Here is a 17,784-nt window from a genome sequence, read left to right as displayed (position 1 = left end):
GCGGGGCTCGATCCCAGGACCCTGGGATCATGACCTGAGCCGAAGGCAGAGGTTTTAACCCACTGAGCCACCCAGGCGCCCCTAATTACTTTATTTTTTGAAGTTTTACTCTGTTCTTTTCAGTTTCTTATTTTTTTCTGGATTCCTTTTCCTCTTTGCTTTGGTCTCTGACTTTCATATTAGAAGCTTTTATTCTGTGTCTGGTGAATATGTAAGAAGAAGTCAATGAAAGCTCTGTGTTCATGGCTGGACCTTGTGAGCCGAAGACTTCACTCTGAGGATATTGGGTAGGAACCAAGTCTCTTTGGAGGTCTCCCAAAACATCAGTATGGGAAGTCCTCTCTGGAGAAGACAGGGTGGAGGAAATTGGGAGATGATCTAAGGGTTCTCACGTGGGTTTTCACTCAGTCTTCCTCTGTTCACTCTTCTGTGGTACCTAAATTGCCAATTCCTAAGCCCTTCTGGGATTCTGTGTGTGAATCGGTTTGCTTTTCATAGGGGCTCCCTCTTTTAGCACTTGGTATTCAGCTCCCTTGAATTTTTCCATCTGCCTTCTACTTCCCAAAAATGTGTGGTTGCCTTTGTCTGTTTCCCAGTTCTCTTTGCCCCTGGGAGTTCCTTTTCTTTCTCCTCTCCCTCCCTTCCTTTTTCTCTCATTTAGTAGTATTTTAGATGGGACCACAAATAAGCATGTGTTTAATTTTCCACATTTAACTGGAAGACCAACTCCAGAATCACCTTTATTAAGCCAGATTATCCTCATTTCTTGTTGTCTCTTACGGCATAGCAAAATTTGCCACCTGGCATGCCACCAAATCTCCTTGACTATTTTAGTTTCTTATTTCTGGATGTCCTCCTGTTTCACAGTACTGTCTTTGCTGTTCTGAGCATGGGAAAAGTATGGTTTTGTACAAAGAAGGCATTTTTCTTTTAAATATATTGCCCTCTGATAAAAACCCAGTGTCGTGACCATGGAAACCCAGTTCCAGAAGTCTACTACATCCCAACAGGGTTCTTCAAAGGGCATTAGCTTCCCCCATCTCGTCCTTCCCTTTCACTGGTCTTTGTCCTCACAGGCCGAGGATGCGATGAAGAAGAAAGCTTGGGCCGCCGCTGAAGTGAGCAGCAGGAAATGCCAACAAGCCCTGGCAGAACTGGAGAGTGTCCTCAGCCACCTAGAGGGTCTCTTTGCCCGGACATTAGTACCCCGTGTGCTTATCCTCCTTGGTGGCAATGCCTTAAATCCCAAGGAGTTCTACGAGCTTGACTTGTCCCGCTTGGCCCCCAATAGCATGGACCAGAGCCTCAGCACTGCGGCTTGTTTGCGGCGTCTCTTCCGAGCCATTTTCATGGCTGATGCCTTCAGTGAGCTACAGGCTCCTCCACTCATGGGCACCATTGTCATGGCACAGGGGCACAGGGACTGTGGAGAAGATTGGTTTCGACCCAAGCTCAACTACCGAGTGCCCACCCGGGGCCACAAACTGACTGTGACCCTGTCCTGTGGCAGACCCTCTATCCCAGCCACAGCCTGGGAGGATTACATTTGGTTCCAGGCACCGGTGACACTTAAAGGCTTCCATGAGTGAATGGGGCTGCTGCTTCATCGTGAACACAATGGCTTTAATTATCTTTCCCCCTGTGGCGCCAAGTCACCCATCTCTTGCTTGGAGCTAGAATTGCTTCCTGGTGAGAGGAATGTTCTGTCCTTCCAGCTGCCTGCCTCCCCTCCTCAGACTTCCTGGTGGGCTGATTGTATGGCTGTGGCTGTCATAATTATCACTGAACAACATCTCTTTGAATCAAAGGTTGATTTTCCCAGAAGGTGCTGGGTCAGGCATTTCTGTTCTGGTTGGAAGGCAAATATGGGGTCATAGACAGACACCCTTATGGAAGTGGCCCTTTAATGCTTTTTGCTGTGGCAATTCAGAATTTTTGCTAGGGACATAATGAACTTAAATATAAAAATGAATGGATTTGCATTAAATTATCCTGTAACTCTCAGCTTAAAGATTCCCAGGGTTAAGACTAGAGTATTTTGTCTTTCTCCTTGGTGTCTTATGCTTCAGGGTTTCTAGGATTTTTTTTTTTTTTTTTTTTTAACTAATGGTTCTTTCTCTTCATAAACCCTAGGCCCTTCTGGGAAGTGAAGGGACTTGGCCGAGGTTCTGTAACACTTTGATGTCAGAGCTGGGACTAGAGTCCTCATCAGTTACCTCCTTGCCTGACCTCCTTTCCTTGCCATGTAGGGGTTTTTGTGATCATTACAGTATGTGTGCCAAAGGTCACAAAGGGGAAAAGGAGCTGAGAGACTAGGCTGAGAAAGGAAAACTGAGAGGGCCTTGGCCAAGCTCCAAAGCCCGTGGGAACAGTTTCTGAGCCCAGATGTCCCTTCAGGGGTTCTGCCTAGTGTGTCTCCATTGAGTGACTGGTGGCTGCTGGGGGTTCCTGCTGGCAGCACTGTCCTTAGGCATATCCTGCTCTCCTGCCTGCGGCACTTCCTCCGCAGCTGTGCCTCTGACTTGGCCATCCTGATCCTTGCTCTTCTTTCGGGCTTGTCCCCATCCTGACTACTAAGCACTGATGCTCTTTGTCCCTGAGAACACCTGCTTATATCTTGGAAACAAATTGAAGACCTAGTCCTTATCCTGCTGGTGTTGGAGATAGGTAGGTTGTGTGTATGTGTGTGCGTGTGCATGTGTGTGTGTGTAAATGGGGACAGTATAAATACTATTTTTTATGTCTTAAGAAGAATGTTTTGTGTTAAGAAAACAGAAAACATGGTTTAAAGTTTACACTATGTTGTAAGCACTTTACATACATTATCTCATGTAGCAAAGATGTGTTGTTCCCATCTTATAGATGAGGCTTGGGGAAATAGAATAATTTGCCTTTGTGGAGGAACCTGGATTCTAACCCAGTCCACCCAGCTCTAGAGGCTGAGTGCTGTGCATAGTGCTGCATGGCCTGTGTGGGTTTTACTCTGAAATTAAGCAGATTCACTCTGCCAAAGGTGGTAGCATTGGAAAGCTGCAAGACTCCTTCTCTGGCTTTAGACTTTAGTTCCTGAGAGGGAACCTGCTGGTAAAAAGTGGTCAGAAAATCTGGAATCAATGAGAACGGTATAGGTTTGGGTGATTTTTGGTGCTATGGCCACTTGAAGCATATTTTACCAGTTAGAATTTCAGCTGGTTTTTGGTCTGAGGATACTGCCTTACGAAAGAGGAGCAGAGCTATATCTCCCACTTGGGAATGGAATGGACAGGCTGAGGGCTGTTAAGGGGAAGGGAGAGTTTTGGACAAGGGAGTTACAGATTGTTTTGACATGGAAAACACCTTAGGCCAAGTCAGCTCCCTCAAATTTTAAAAGCCTTCATAAGCAATGCCCAGATAATCAAAACAAAGTAATTATCTGGGTAATTTAGACACTTATTTCTCTCTTGCCTTGGCACGGGGGACCACGTCATTCTGATTGCATGAGTCCTTTCCAAAGGAATCCAGAAATGAAAAGGTCAGTTAATATTAACGACAGCCCAGTGTAGGGCTCCCTGCTCAGTGTGGAGTCTGCTGCTCCCTCTCCTGCCCCTCCCCACCCGCTGATGCCCTCTCTGTTTTTCTCTCTCTCCCTCTCTCCAATAAATAAATATAATCTTTTAAAAAAGTCAACAAATCCCATCTCTTTCCCTGACAACAAGCTTGCTGAGACATCTGTTCACCTGTTTGACCTTGGCTGGGGACTCCAGAGGTAGATGTGAAGGAGCCTCTAACCCAGGGAGGGAAGAGCCCCAGCTGCAGTGGGGTCCTGGCCTTTTCTGTGTTGCTACCATTTGGGCCTAAAAGCAACAGTTGTGGGGCCCAAGTAGCTAAATGTAGGCGGGAGGTGGTGTCATCCTTTTTGTACTTCTCTTCACATCCTGCTCCCCCAGGGTGTGGGCCTTGCCCCAGTGCCTAGATCTCCGTTTGTCACTTGGGTGGAATAGTCCTGTGGAAGGGTGAATAGAGACCTCTCATGAAGACTGAGGAGAATGGAACGATGGACCCCACTCTAGGACCTGGCATGGGTGGGGGTTAATTGCTTTAGATTCCTAGACTTTTAGAGCCAAGACCTCAAGTTCTTTTCTTCACTCAATTCTGAGGCCAAGAAGGGACGCAACTGAAGTGAAAGAATATGGCTAACGTCACTGTCGGGTTGTCTTTCTTCCCAAGCCCTCATTGCATATACAGTGACGACTCAATTCAGCTGTTGGAAAGGCTCAGAAAAGGCAAAAATATCCATGGAACTGGGGACCTTCAATCCCACACGAAGGCTACCTATGTTAGGGGAAGCCACGCTGTTAGCGTGACAGCAGAACACGTGCGGTGCCCAACGCGAGAAGGACCGAGGACAGGAGCTGGTGTGTGTACAGGCTTGGGGGAAGGAAGGGCTGTGTGGGGAGCAGGGCGCGCCTGAGGTCGGAGGGGGCGGGGCCGCGCGGGTGGAATCCTTCCTGCCCGGCGGGAGGGCAGAGCTTTGGGTCACCATGGAGACAGTTTCTCCTAGCAACCTGGCGGGCGTTGATCAGAGCCGCGGGCGCGATGGACGCGGAAAGCCTCCTGCTGTCGCTGGAGCTGGCGTCCGGCAGCGGGCAGGGACTCAGCCCAGACCGTAGGGCCTCGCTGCTCACCTCCCTTACGCTGGTGAAGCGCGACTACCGCTACGATCGGGTCCTCTTCTGGGGCCGCATCCTCGGCCTCGTCGCCGATTACTACATCGCGCAGGGCCTGAGTGAGGACCAGCTCGCACCACGCAAGACTCTTTACAGGTGGAGGCGACGCCCTAGCAGCCGCGGTGGCCCCCGCCTCCTGAAGGGGCGCCTTTGGGAGTCCAGGAGGGGGTGGGCATGGTAGGAATCGAAAGGGGTGGGGACAGCAGGTGAACAGGATCTGGGGACACTGAACTGGAGAGGGGCGCGGGGGGGGGGCACGCAAGGAGCTGGTGACCATTAGTGGGCAGGGACCTGAGAACATCGTGGAGGTGTGGTGGGCTTGGGGGCCTCCGGGGGGCAGGGATTTGGAGGTGGGTTTATAATATAGGCAGGGCCAAGAACGGAGGCAGAGAGAGGTGAAAGGTCCTGGAGAATAGGGACCTGGAGTAGACACCAGGTGCAGGCCTGGCATTCTGAAGAGCACAGTTTGGAGAAGGATTAGAAGCCCTGGAGGGTAATGAAGTGTTGTTTGGAAGCAGGTCCAGAAGTATCTTTGGTGGTGGAGCTGGCTCACAAAAGGAAGCGCTCTAGGAAGTAGAGAACGAATACGGAATGGGAGAGGAGGGTTTAGAACTGGGGAAAATTCTCGACAGGCTACTTACCCTACAAGCCCACCCGCCTCTTTCTTGACTACCCCCAGCAATGTCGGGAAGCTCACCACCTTACAAAACAAGCCATCCATGCCACAGGAAGTTGTAGACTTCATTTATGTCTCTGTGCATCAATCCAACATTGATTGGAGGCATTTTGTGTAGACTTACACAAATGTTACAAAGATGGCTAAGACTCCCCCGTCTCCAAGTTATTCACGTCCTAGGAAGGAAGATGGACATGTAACCCAGCAATTAAAGCAAAGTGTGTTAACCCCAGGACAGAGAGATATGCAAAGGGGGATCAAGGGGGGTCTTCTAGAGAGCAATGAAATAAAGATTGCTAAGGGAGATCTGAAAGCTGATGGGTAGTTCCCCAGGAAGGTGTGGGGAAAGGCAAGCCAGTTAGAGGGAAGGGTTCTGCAAACTTGGCTGGAGTGGGCTTGGAGTGTAGGTGAACCTGACAGTGGCAGGCCAGGGTGTTACAGATTGGATGGAAAGACCTAGGATTTGAACTTTGTTCGGAGGCTGTGGTGAGCTGGAGAGCCATTCAGAGGCCTTAAGCAAGAAGAGTCTGCTCAGATCTGAGTGTGCAGGCCGGTCTGAAGTGGGTGACCATCCAGGAGGCTGTTGCAGTGTCCAGATGAAGGAGACCACAAGGAAGAGGTAGCTGACGGACTGTAGATCAGGGGGTGGGTTGGAAAGATGTAAGCGGTGGCACCAACCAGACTTGGGCCTGAATGAGAGGTGGAGGAGAGGTCAAGGTTGACCCTTCCTTCCAGCTAAGGTGGTGGAATAAGTGCTGGTGAATCCCACTGGGACAGAATTCAGGAAGCAGGACTAGGAAAGCCCCATTGAATTTGGTATGAGTTGCTCTGGGTGGGCAGGGGGGTGGGTGGTGGGGGGAGGATCATAAGGAGGCATATTAAAGTACAAACCTGGAGTCCAGACAAAACACTTGGACTGAAAATGAAGACTTAGGATTCATTTTATTCCATAAGTTTTTATTTCTTCAGCACCTACTATGTGCTAGGCATTGATCCAGGCACCAGGAATTCAATGGTAAATGAGACAAAGTCCTTGTGTTCATGGAGTCTACATTATAGTATGTGGGGGTGGGGGGACGGGAGACAATAAACAAACACACATACATTGCAGATCTAGAGAATACAGGATGCGGTCTGTTTTAAATAGGGTGGTCAGAGACAGCCTCTCTGATAAGAGACCTGAGGCAACTGAGAGAATGAGCTCTGTATTTATCTGAGGGAAGAGAATTCCAGGCAAGTGCAAAGGCCCTGAGGCAGATGTATACTTAGTGTTAGTGGAAACCCATGGAGGCTAGTGTGGCTGGAGAGGAGGGAACATTGTAGGACATGAGGTCAGAGAGGTAAGGGACCAGAACGCTTTGTGGGGCATTGCAAGGAGTTGTTGTAGTGGGAAGTCTTTGGAAGCTTCTGTACAGAGACATGATCTGGCAGTTGGGTGGGAAGTAGACTGAAAAGGGAGCAAGTATGGACTTGGGGAGACCAGTTAGGAGGTTACCGTAGTATCTAGGTAAGAGAGGGGCTTGGACCAACGGGGAGCAATGGAGGTGGTGAGAGGAGGTTGGGTTCTGCATATCACCTAGGGCTCTGGGAGTCAGGTGGGCCAGCCTGCAGGGAGAAAGGAGGGGTGACAATAGATCCTTGGGAATACTTGGGGCAGTGGAGGAAAGCGAAGGGAGATGCCAATGGAAACAGAAATAGAATGCATTTGTTGGCTTTTAGGTCTTGTTGATGTCCTCCTAAGCCGTTTTGTTGGCGGGGGGTGGGGCAGAAGTGACCATGTAATGGGCAGAGTGAAGGTGAGGGGAGAAAGGCTTCCACAGGGCAAGTTGTTTTGAGATTATTGCTCAGAGATGGAGGAGAGGAGTGAGGGACAAGAAAAGGCTGTTTTCCAGCAGGGCATGGATTTGAGGACTGTTATTTTTGAAAGCTGAGAAGTTCTGATGTTGAGAAGGGGGCCAGTGGAGAGAGAAGGGTGGAAAGATGAGCAGGACCCCCCACCTGCCCCCACCCACCACACCCAGCAGGCCGGTTGGGTTCGAGAGGAGTGGGAGAACGCCCTCTCCTGGCAGGAGTGGGGAGGAAGGGACTGGGCCGGTCAGTGCTGGAGACCTCAGAGGACAGGTCCTAAAGCCTGGACCGGCTTTCCTGAGAAATGGGGGAAGGTGGCTCTGCTGTTGGCTCAGTGGGCAGATGGAGCATGAATCTGGGGTCTACCAAAAGAGGTCCTTGTAACTGAGGAAAGTGCAGCTTTCTAGGAGCTCATCAGGAATCTTATAGTGCAGATATCTGGGAAGAAGTTTTTGGAATTTTGGTAGGCACAAAGCTTTTGTGGCCTTGACCTTCTATGAAATAAATTTGAATTTGTCTCACATGTGGGGGTGGGGTGCACCATAGGCCCTTAGGATTTCGAAGGGGAGAGGTGTGAGTCCCAACAGTGCATCTTGGGCTTTGTCCCTCAAGAGAAGGGGCCGTGGCAGGAAGCTTGGAAACCAGGATCCTGGGGATGTCGTTGGCAGTCTGAACTGCATGGAGTGGAGCCTCCTGCCCCCTGCCACGGAGGAGATGGTGGTGCAGACGTCTGTGGTGAAGGGCCGCTTCATGGGGGACCCCTCACATGAGTATGAACACACCGAGCTGCAGAAGATGAGTGAGGGCGAGAAGGTCTTTGAGGAAGAAGTAGTGGTGAGTGAAGATGAGAGCGGGAGGACAGAAAGAGCCTGGGCCATCCAAAGCCCAGCCCAGTGGAAATTGTGGTGCCAACAGCATAAGCCCACACAGCTCCCATGCGACAGGGTGGAGAGTAGACAGGCCACTCCATCTGGAGCCGGGCCCTGGGCAGGGGCTGGGAGAGGCGGGTCTGTGTTGCCGGTAATGGGATGTGCACAGGCTCTTGTGTCTTTATATCAGTCTCTGTCTTACTGGATAATATATCCACATGATTCGCAATGTGAAGGTACAAAAATTTAGCAAAGTGTCTGTCTCACCCCTGTCTGCCAGTCCCCCAGGTCTTCTTTCCCAGGGACATAAACGTAACCTATTTTGCACCCATGTGCATGTCCACATGTTGTTATGCGAAGCGCAGTCTGGACCAGAAGCATCACCACGGCTTGGGAGTTAGAAACGCACACTCTCAGGCTGGCATCAGTATCGGAATTTTAACACATTCCAAGGGGATTTGAATACACATTAAAGTTTCAGAAGCTCCACTTCCAAAGACATTTGATGCAACACAAGTCTCAGCAAAGAGCTGACCTTTCCACATTCTCTTCTGATCTTAAGACAAAACAAGTGGCAGATGTCACGCACACATTTCTGCACCTTGCTTTTCTCACCTAATAAATTTTGGAGCTCTTTCTATGTCAGTGCTCTGAAGAGCCTCCCCCATTGTTTATACTGTGTGTGAACGTCCCATAGTTGGACCAGCATCCCGGTCGTGGAAATCCATGACATGTCCGAGTTGGAGCTCTGACAGGCGGTTCCATAATGAATGACCTTGCACATGGTGTCCTTTCCAACATGTGCACACACTCTGAAGGTTCAGTTCCTAGAAATGGAACTACTGGGTCAAAAAATAAGGAGCACAGATTTTGAAACAATCAAACCTGGAATTCAAATGGCAGCCTGTGCATTTGCACCTGGGTGAGGCCAAAAGTGTTGGTAGTGGCCTGTGATGCCTCAACCGGAGTCCCCACTCCTCTCCCTTACCCCACCTGACAAACTTGACCTCCCTGAGGCTTATTTTCTGAAACGGTGGGATAATTATATCTACTTTGTAGTCTTGTACAGGTGAAATGAAGGGACCTATTTGAAGGCCCTGGTGTAGACCTGTGTAAAGCATTGGTTTCCATCTAATGTGTAAAAATTTCAGTTGGCAGCTCCTGGGAAATAGGTAGCTGAGTGACTCTTAGGAGCCCTGGTGACCCGTTTTCCCCGTCAAATGCTGCTTTTCCTCAAACCCCTCTACAAAGTCCTTTTATTAGGGGTTGCCCTTGATATTGGTTGTAACCAAATTCATCTGCATAAAAATGTTAAATATGAGGAGTGGTGCTGGGAGATGTTAAGTCAAAGCATAGGATCTGAAAGTATAGGAGCTGAGACTCCAATTTTGTTTTAAATAGATACACAGGAAAGAGAATAGAAGGAAGGATGCCAAATGTTCTTAGTGATTTTCTTTAGGAGGTGGGATTATGAATGGTTTTAATTCTTTGGTGTATATTATAAACTTTTTCTATATTACCTAAGTATTCCACAGTGAGCAGGATTGCTTTTATATTTTAAAAAGGCAAAATAACCCACATTTACATATGACAGGGTGGTATGTTTCTGGAAGAGTACATAAAAAACCATTAACAGTGGTTGTCTCCAGGGAGGCCAGTTGGAGGGTCAGGGCTGGGGTGAGAGAGACTGCTTTTTTTGGGGGGGGGGTTTAAATATTGCACCATCAGTATGTATTACTGATTTAAAAGAGAGACAGAGGAATGAAAGGGGTGAAGAGAGGAAGGGAAGGAAGGGAGGGAGGGAGGGAGGGAGGGAGGGAGGGACTTTTGAGAGGAGAGAAGGGGAGGGCTTGCCCAACATGATTTTCCGTGGACTTGGTGTCTATGTGGTGGCGATCCAGGTCAGGGGGTCATGCAGGGGGCCCTTGCTCCAGAGGTGAGTGGGCATAGCACTCTGGCAGGTTGGCTTTTCTCCTGTCTCCTCAGGTCCAGATCAAGGAAGAGACCCGCTTGGTGTCTGTCATCGACCAGATTGACAAGGCTGTAGCGGTCATCCCCCGAGGAGCCCTTTTCAAGACCCCTTTTGGACCTATTCATGTCAATCGGACCTTTGAAGGTGAGGTCTCCAGGGCCCCTCTCAAGGGCAGGAGGGCGTCTCTTCCCAAGCATAATCGGACACATTTCTGGGAGTCTTGGGGAACCTGTCCCACTTCCTCAGAGAAAGACCAGCTGTGTCCAGATCACTTGGAAAGATGTGGTCCATGGCCTGGGATTGGCAGTTGGCATGGGCTGCTCGTCACTGGACCCTGACTCTTTTCTGCCTGAGGGTAGAAGAGCATTTGCCACCTAGGTCCCAGGGCTTTGTGGGGGTCTGGGCTCCCTGCCTCCCCCACCTTCTTCCTCTTTGGTGTCTCCTCATTGTAAGGTCTGGACCAACCCTGGGCTGACAGAACACAACTCCTTTTTCTCCCTTTAGTTCTCTGTCAGTATCTGACTGAGTCCTTTGCAGGCCCCTCCATGTGGTCCCCATGTGTGGAGAAAGGGGGGCTGTGGGGTTTGGGGCCGACCATCCCTTCCTACCTACCACCTCTTTTTAGGACTGTCCTTGTCTGAAGCCAAGAAGCTTAGTTCCTACTTCCACTTCAGGGAGCCTGTTGAGTTGAAGAACAAGACCTTGCTTGAGAAGGCTGACCTGGACCCCTCCCTGGACTTCATGGACCCCTTAGAGCATGACATCCCCAAAGGTAATAGTCCATGACTTGGAGGACATTGGATCTGTCCCAGGTCAGAGCAGTGGGTCATGCCACATGGCATTCTCCTTAGAGATTAGAACCAAGGGCCTGAGTGGGAGCTGGTGGTTCACTGGGGTTCCTTGAGGGTGGGGGCTTCCCCAGGGCCCGGTGTAGGGCTTGACTCATAATAAACAGAACTTGTCTGCAGACAAAAGGAAGCACTGTCTTCCCTGTGATTCCACAGACAGGGAACCTCGGTGCTTCTTTGGAATTCCCTACCAGTCTTGGAGGAGGCAGGCGGGAATCCTCTCCCCAATATCCCTGACAACATCCCTGAAAATCCTAGCTACACATCTATCCCAGCTGTTGGCTTTGGGGTTAGACCAGTGCTTGGCACATAGCCGGGGCTCGGTGAGTGGGTGCTGAGCAACTGCAGGGCAGACCGCCTGCTAAGGACACGAGTTCTGTACATTTGCTTCCTGCTGTGTGCACACATCCTCAGAGGTCTTCCTGTTCTTCAGGGCCTGTCTGGATGAGGTGGGCTCACAGGACCCCATGTCCTTCCCCCAAGCTGTGCCAGTAGAGAAGCCTGTGTCCTGCGCAGATGCTCTTGCTTGGAGGCTGTCTGCCAGGACAGGTGCCTGGTTCTGGACAGCTGGGGGCCGGACCCCGGGTGCTGACACAGTGCCCCTGCCTCGTTCCCTCCCCATGTTTGGGGTTTCTGAGCACTGCAGGGACCAGCTGTGGATGACAGCAGCGCTAATGACAAGGCTAATGATAGGAATGGCAACTCCTGAGATCGACAGTCCTGCTTGCTGTGCACAGGGTGCTGCGCTCAGCCCCTTCCATACCTTATCTCAGGTTCCTCCTCACAGGCACCCTGTGGTGGGGCTGTGGTGGTGGGGCTATTGTTGTCACCCCCGATTTACAGGTGAGAACCCAGGCTCAGACTCTGAAACCCAAGGACACAGTGAGCATTAGAGCCTTAGACTCCAAGGTAGATGGTAGATGAGTGTTTCCTTTTCAGTGGACAGTATTTGCGCCCCCCATGCGGGGGACCACTTGTGGGGAGCTGTGCACTCCCTGCCAGTGGGGGAGCGGATGGAGGAAGCAGGGACTCTGGCTTCAGACAGCCTTGGCTGAGATCCCGAATCCACTACTTCCTAGCTGAGTGACCTGCGGGGTGGGCCCCCCACTTTCCTCATGCCTCCATTCCCTCATTCCTAAAAGGGAATAGTTATTTTCTACCTCACTGGGCTGTTATGAGAATGGAGTGAGTTAATGCATATACAAGAAGTTTATAGCAGTGCCTAACACATAGTAAGGACTCAAATTAAAATCAGTAATTATTATTAGTGTTATATTTAGTGGCAAAAAAAGCCTTAGAGGGGAGTTGGGGCAGGCCAAGAGGACCGAGGATGCCAAGGGGTAGGAGGCTTACAGTGAGGCAGTGGGAGCTGCTGGAAGCTCTTGAGCGGGTCTGTGACAATAAGGTGCATGGAGGGATGGAATAGGGCCCAGTAGGGATCTGGAGGCCATTTCATGGCTACTGCAGTACCCCAGGGGCTGGGAGATGGTTCTAAGGGGGTACGGGCTGCCGGCAGGGAATGGCCACTCTGGCCTCTGCTCCATGGGGTTTACCCGAGTCAAACCTTGCTCAGCATAGAACGGGGCTCCTGGACCTGCTGGGGGGCGGGGAGATAAAGAAGGTTGGTAAGGGCTGGGGCACTTCTCCCCCATGGGACATGCTTTCCAGACTCCCATTATCTCCCCCAACTCTGTGCTCCCAGCCTGGCCAGAAGCCAGAAGGGCCTGCACACCCCGGGTGATACAGGAAGACAGCAACACTGTGGTAGTGGGACACAGCAGCAAGGTCTGAGGGGTGGGCTGAGGAAAGTTCTCTTCCTACCTCCAGTCTAGCGGCGGTAGCACTGCTCCCCTGAGCCTGGGTTTGCCTGGAAAGGCCACCTCCAGGCTGGCTTCGCTTGCCTGCAGCCGGATACTCCAGGGCCCGTGGGTGCCGCGCTCCCTCCACAGTGCCGGCTGACTGGGAGACTGACCCGAGAGGGCCTCCTCCCCCTTGGAACTTCATCCTCTGTGGTGGGAGCAGGGATTGGCCTGCTAGGGCCTTTGCAGACCAAAGCCGGCTAGATGGAGTGGGGGGCCCCAGCAAAGTCTACCTAAGGGAACCCCACCAATCCTGTCTGCCCTTTTCTTTTGGCTAAAGGGGACACAGGAGGCAGCCGTTTCTCCCTGCAGCTGGGGTTGTAAGATATGGAACTTTGTGGGGGGGTCTTCCTAAAGGATGCTGGGGCCATCCTGATGTGTCTGGTTAGCAAGTGAATTCATCAGGAGGTAAGAACTTGGGCCTGGGAGGTAGGGGAGCTGCAGTGGCCTGTGGCCCTAGGCATCCCAGCCTCAGGCAGGCCTTGGGGCTGCAGGATCAGCTGATGGTTCAGTCTGTCCAGGCGTGTGCTGTCCTCAGTGCTGCGGCCTTAGTGGCTGAGGGCTCCTGGTGTCTGTGTGTGGTCCTGAGAGGGGGAATGCCCCTGGCCTCACCTTGGGAAACATCAGAGCGTCTGGGCCTCTAGTTCCCTGCCTCCCAGAGCCAGCATCAGCAAACCTGCAGGCAGTCAAGCCCAGGTTTTCCTCAGGATGGTTTGGCTGGGGCCACGGTGTGGGGGTGGGAGTGTGGGTGGTCTGGGGAACAGCAGACGCTCAGGTTTTGCTCCCAGACTCCCTTCCTTACCTGCCAGTGAAGGAGCAGAAAGAGCTGCTGGGAGGCTGCCTGCAAGGCAGACAGCTGCCTCAATGGGCCTGGCTGCGAAGAGTGGCCAAAATTCCCAGGAAGGAAGGTTCCCTGGGACACCAGCACTGGCTGGAAGGCTGGAATTTGACAGTCGTTTTCTGCCAGGGGAAAGATCATTGTTTCCTTTCTGGGACTGAGGCAACTGTTCCGGGGGACTTTGTGTCACCTGTTAGCAGGGATGGTTTGGGTTGGGCCTGCCCCGGGGACTCCAGCTCTCTATGCCCATGGAGGTAGCCCAGCGCAGCATCTTGTTCCTGGGACAGTCTTGGTTGCAGACAGGACGGGGAGGGATGTTGCCTTGCCACCAATGCCCTCCTGAGCTGTCCTGCCTTTGCCCTGGGGTCTACAGAGTTTTGTGGGAGTGGATAGCTTTGGGGGCAGAGCCATCATCCTGGTGGATGACGGGCAAGGGCCAGTTCTCTGAGCCCGTCTGTATTCATGTGAGATGGAGCGCTAGCTAGGGCCAGACGTCTAGGCCGCACTCCGCCGCTCAGTGCTCCCCAGCCCCAGCCATTCAGTCTGTCAGCAGAGTGACTGAGCAGGTGCTGCGTGCTGGGGGCCCGGACACTGCCCTTGCTTCACAGACATTTGGGAAGATGAGCTGAAATAGGATGGGAAGTGGAAATGGGAAGTAGAAGGTGCCTCATGCACAGGGTCACTGGTGTCCTAGGAGGCAGAGCGGGGTGGGGGCTGGAGGGCAGATGGAGCCTCTCTCCTTACTCCTCAGGGACTGGAGCCCACAGGTCTGGGGAACTTCCAAGTCCCAGGGCTGCAGCGTTTGGGAACCAGGCAGCAATGCCCAGTTTGGGCAGCAGAGGGCAGCAAGGGGCCTGCCTGCCGACCTGGAAAGCTGTCTTTAAAGCGTAGTGGTTGGTGGTTGAGGAGGAGGAGGGGACAGGGACGACAGGTGGGGGACACAGTGTGGATCAGCTTTCTCTTGGGGTTGTGTGCAGGCGGCTCCTCCCACCCAACCCCCAGGAAGCCTGGCTGACAGGTGCTTAGCCTTCTGGACCAGGAGGCCCGGCCTTGCCAATCAAATAGGGCACTCTTCCATCGTCAGGGATTTGACCATGACTTCTAGCCGTGGCGAGGGGGGAGTGACCGCTTTTGAGAGAAGTGATCCATGGCCATTTCTGCGTGTGTGACAAGTTGTGTGGGGCTGTTCTGAGGAGAAAGTGTAAAAACATCTACTGTGACTGGGGAACCCCCATCCCCAGTCTGGCCCACTCCCTCAAATGTAATCTTTCTCCCAGGAAGGCAGGAGAATGTAATTCTGATTTGCATGCATACCTGAGGCTAGCAGAGGCTTCCACTGGCAAGGCAAGACCCCTGGGGCCCACACAACCCAGGAGGACTTCCTGCCAAGAGGCTCCATCCCTGATTTACCTGCTTGCCCCCCACCACATCCTCAGAACACGGCTTTTTAGAGAAGAGTGGCTGCCAGAGGGCAGAAGGGCAGTTTTGGGGAGACTTGGGAGAGACCAGGGCCACAGGAGGCTGCTTCCCCTGGAGTCTGAGGAGGTGGTGGCGGTGGCTGGGCCCGGTCTTTCCAGCAGTTGCAGTAAGTGGGTGAAGGTGACAGCGAGTGCCAGGCTCTCCAGGTAGACGCTACGTGACTCCTGGCACGTTGAGAGTCTGTGCGCGCGAGCGTGTTTCCTGGGCGACCAGCTGAGCCAGGGACAAGGACAGGACAAGAGTGTGACAGGAATGCAAGGGAGGGAGGCGGGGGTGCTGTTGGCTGGCTGGCCTCTCACATGCCACTTCCGTTGGCCGCCAGCACCCTTCAGCCTGCTTGGCCTGGCCCCCTTGCCCCAGTGGGGGTACTGCATTTCTCTCCCTGGCAGCCCTGTCAGTTTCCCCTTGCTCTAAGTGGGGGCTGGGGGTGCCTGGCTGATGAGCCTGGGCCCCTCCATCTACTGGAGGCAGGAGGTAGCAAGTGGCCAAGGTTGTGCGGGGGAAGGTCAGCTCTCGCCAGCATGTGCCAAGGTGCTGGTGACTGCGAACTGATGAGAGCCATCTATGCTGGGGGCCTCCAGGGGCTCATTTTTTTCCAGGCTTTCGGCCCAGGCAGGTTGTTAGCTGCCCTCCTGGGTGGGCAGAGAGAAGGGAGCCAGAGCCTGACCTGCTTTCAGTATGAGAGAGCTGTGTGACTGTGGGCTCCAACGGCAGGGACTGTCCCCCAATGATGCTATGGGCACTGGTGGGGGTGACTGGGTGGTGGGAACGTACCTTCCTGGGGTCTGTGCTTCTGGCCAAAAGCTGAATGCTGTGCATGGGGACACTTTGTTCTGTCACACCCTCACTCCTATTTCCCCCAGGCAACCTGTTTTCTATGAGTGACTGGGAGAGGCGGGCTAGGGCCTCTTGCACTCTGAGGGCAGTTCTGGCTGGTGGAGGACCTCAGGTGCCCCGAGGAAAGTTGTAGGAGCCAGGGGAAACACTACCCCACCTCTCTGACCAGGAAAGTGCCCCCTCTTCCCAGGCAGTGACCCAGCCGGAGTTCTGGTAACCCAGGGCCCCTCTTCTTTCTTGATGCCATGGTCAGCCCTGGGTGGGCCTGGTGGGGGAGGTGAAGGCCCCATTGTGGCTTCCCTGCACCTTCTGAACAGGTGGAGGTGGCACTTGGTGCTGGCCTCTCCTGAGCAGGCCAGCACCAGCTGACCTACATGCACCTGGAAAGCTCTGGCTTTGACTGGGGCAGGTGATGGCACCCCGAGCAGGGCTGAGCTGCCATTGGGCCCCTGGTGGGTGGGGACACAGCCATAAGGCTGTTGGGTGTGGAGTGACCGGGGTGGGCCATGGCTGGAGGAGGCCTGTGGGAAGCTGGGGTGGTGGGAGCCAAGCAGCCGAGCTAAGCTGGCAGCTGATGAAGGCCTCAGCGCATCACTGGCTGGTCCAACACCAAAACCTTCAAAGCATTTGCCTTTCTGGCAGGGCCTGGAGCAGAGCTGCGGCCGGGCCGGGGAGAGGCCTCAGCGCGCAGGGGAATAGAAGCTCTAGATCTACATCCAGAGGCGATTTTCCCAGGCTCCTTCCTCCCACACAGGGGCTCCCTCCCTTGGTTCTGGAGCTGGATCAGGCCCTTCCCGCCAAGTCCTCATGGCTGCACAACTCAGCCCCGGGCTGGGCTGCTCCTGTCTGGGGAGCAAAAATCCAGGGCAGAACCCAGCATAGACAAAGGCTCATTAGCTGCAGCCCAAGTCCCCTCCTGCCCAGCATGGCTTCCAGTCCACCAGCTGCCAGGCTGGGCTATTGAGCTGGGAGGCCTGAATCGGCCCAAGTTCTGTGCGCTCCTGGTCAGGTCTAATCCATCTCGGAGCAGAGGCTTCTGGTACTGGGGACAAGAGAGCAAACTGCGCCAGGACTGCAGGTCACTGGTGACGGGCTGCCCCTCGTATTGGGTGGGGAAGCCTGGAGGGAGTCTCTCCTAGCTGGGCCCCATCTCCCCCGGCCTGTGGACTCCGCTTCCTCCCCCACTCAGCCTTTAACTAGACTTGCTGACAGGAACAAAATGAACCGGGGTGTGCTTCACCTCTTTTCATTTCCTTTGCCCTCCCTCTGGAAGTGGTTTTAATGAGCAGTGAAATGGCTAAATGGCAATCAGGAGGAGTAAAGCGCCGGATAATTAAATTGTCTTCCCTTTCCCAGTGGAACCGTAGTACCCGGGCTAGGCTGCCCATGGGGCCAGCGGTGGGGGGGCCGTTTCAGTGTAGGGCAGAGCTCTGGCTCCATGGGACCCAGGCCTCCCCTCCTGCCTGCCCCCTCCCAGGGTCCTGGAGCATCCAGATGGAGAGGGGCAACGCCTTGGTGGTGCTGCGCAGCCTGCTCTGGCCGGGCCTCACCTTCTTCCACGCTCCCCGCACCAAGAACTGTGGCTACATCTACGTGGGCACTGGCGAGAAGAACATAGACCTCCCCTTCATGCTGTAGGAAGGGGGCCAGATGGGCCCGTGTAGGAAGCATCTACAATTTACTTTCATAAATGGCTGTGAACTTGGTCTCTTTGTCCTGTCCTGTTGCTTCTCCACACCTCCGCCTCCATCTGGTGTCCAGGCTCTTAGGACAGGCCGCTATGCCGGGAGAGCCAGCCCTAGAGCAAGCGGTGGAACTGCAATGTGCTCCTGAGAGAGATGGCAGTGGGTGG

The 17,784-nt window shown here is 53.3% G+C and overlaps 2 protein-coding genes across 4 annotated transcripts in view; both read left to right on the top strand.

Annotated features, from left to right (window-relative positions):
• Positions 1-2,832, top strand: part of MAD2L1BP (MAD2L1 binding protein) — a 4,970-nt gene extending 2,138 nt beyond the window's left edge. Inside the window, exon 3 of the mRNA XM_032862073.1 lies at positions 1,077-2,832. Within this exon, the coding sequence (XP_032717964.1) occupies positions 1,077-1,589 (513 nt within the window). The 3' untranslated portion in view covers positions 1,590-2,832. The remainder of the gene's footprint in view (positions 1-1,076) is intronic.
• Positions 2,833-4,527: 1,695 nt separating this feature from the next.
• On the top strand, positions 4,528-17,638 carry RSPH9 (radial spoke head component 9). Of its 3 annotated transcripts, none has more exons than XM_032862071.1 (5): positions 4,528-4,802; positions 7,848-8,064; positions 10,086-10,215; positions 10,697-10,843; positions 17,410-17,638. In XM_032862071.1, exons 1-5 carry the CDS (start codon positions 4,576-4,578, stop codon positions 17,568-17,570), a joined length of 882 nt encoding a protein of 293 aa, XP_032717962.1. In that variant the 5' UTR covers positions 4,528-4,575; the 3' UTR covers positions 17,571-17,638. The 3 variants fall into 3 exon arrangements, with proteins under 3 accessions (XP_032717962.1, XP_032717961.1, XP_032717963.1); XM_032862070.1 differs by having other exon boundaries at positions 7,845-8,064; XM_032862072.1 differs by having other exon boundaries at positions 4,530-4,802; positions 7,899-8,064.
• The last annotated feature ends 146 nt before the right edge of the window (positions 17,639-17,784 follow it).

Source organism: Lontra canadensis, unplaced genomic scaffold (assembly GCF_010015895.1).
Source record: "Lontra canadensis isolate GAN:19392208 unplaced genomic scaffold, GSC_riverotter_1.0 scaffold23, whole genome shotgun sequence".
Lineage (NCBI taxonomy): Eukaryota > Metazoa > Chordata > Mammalia > Carnivora > Mustelidae > Lontra > Lontra canadensis.
Note: the sequence above shows the minus strand (reverse complement) of the source record. Positions and strands in the feature narration are given on the sequence as shown.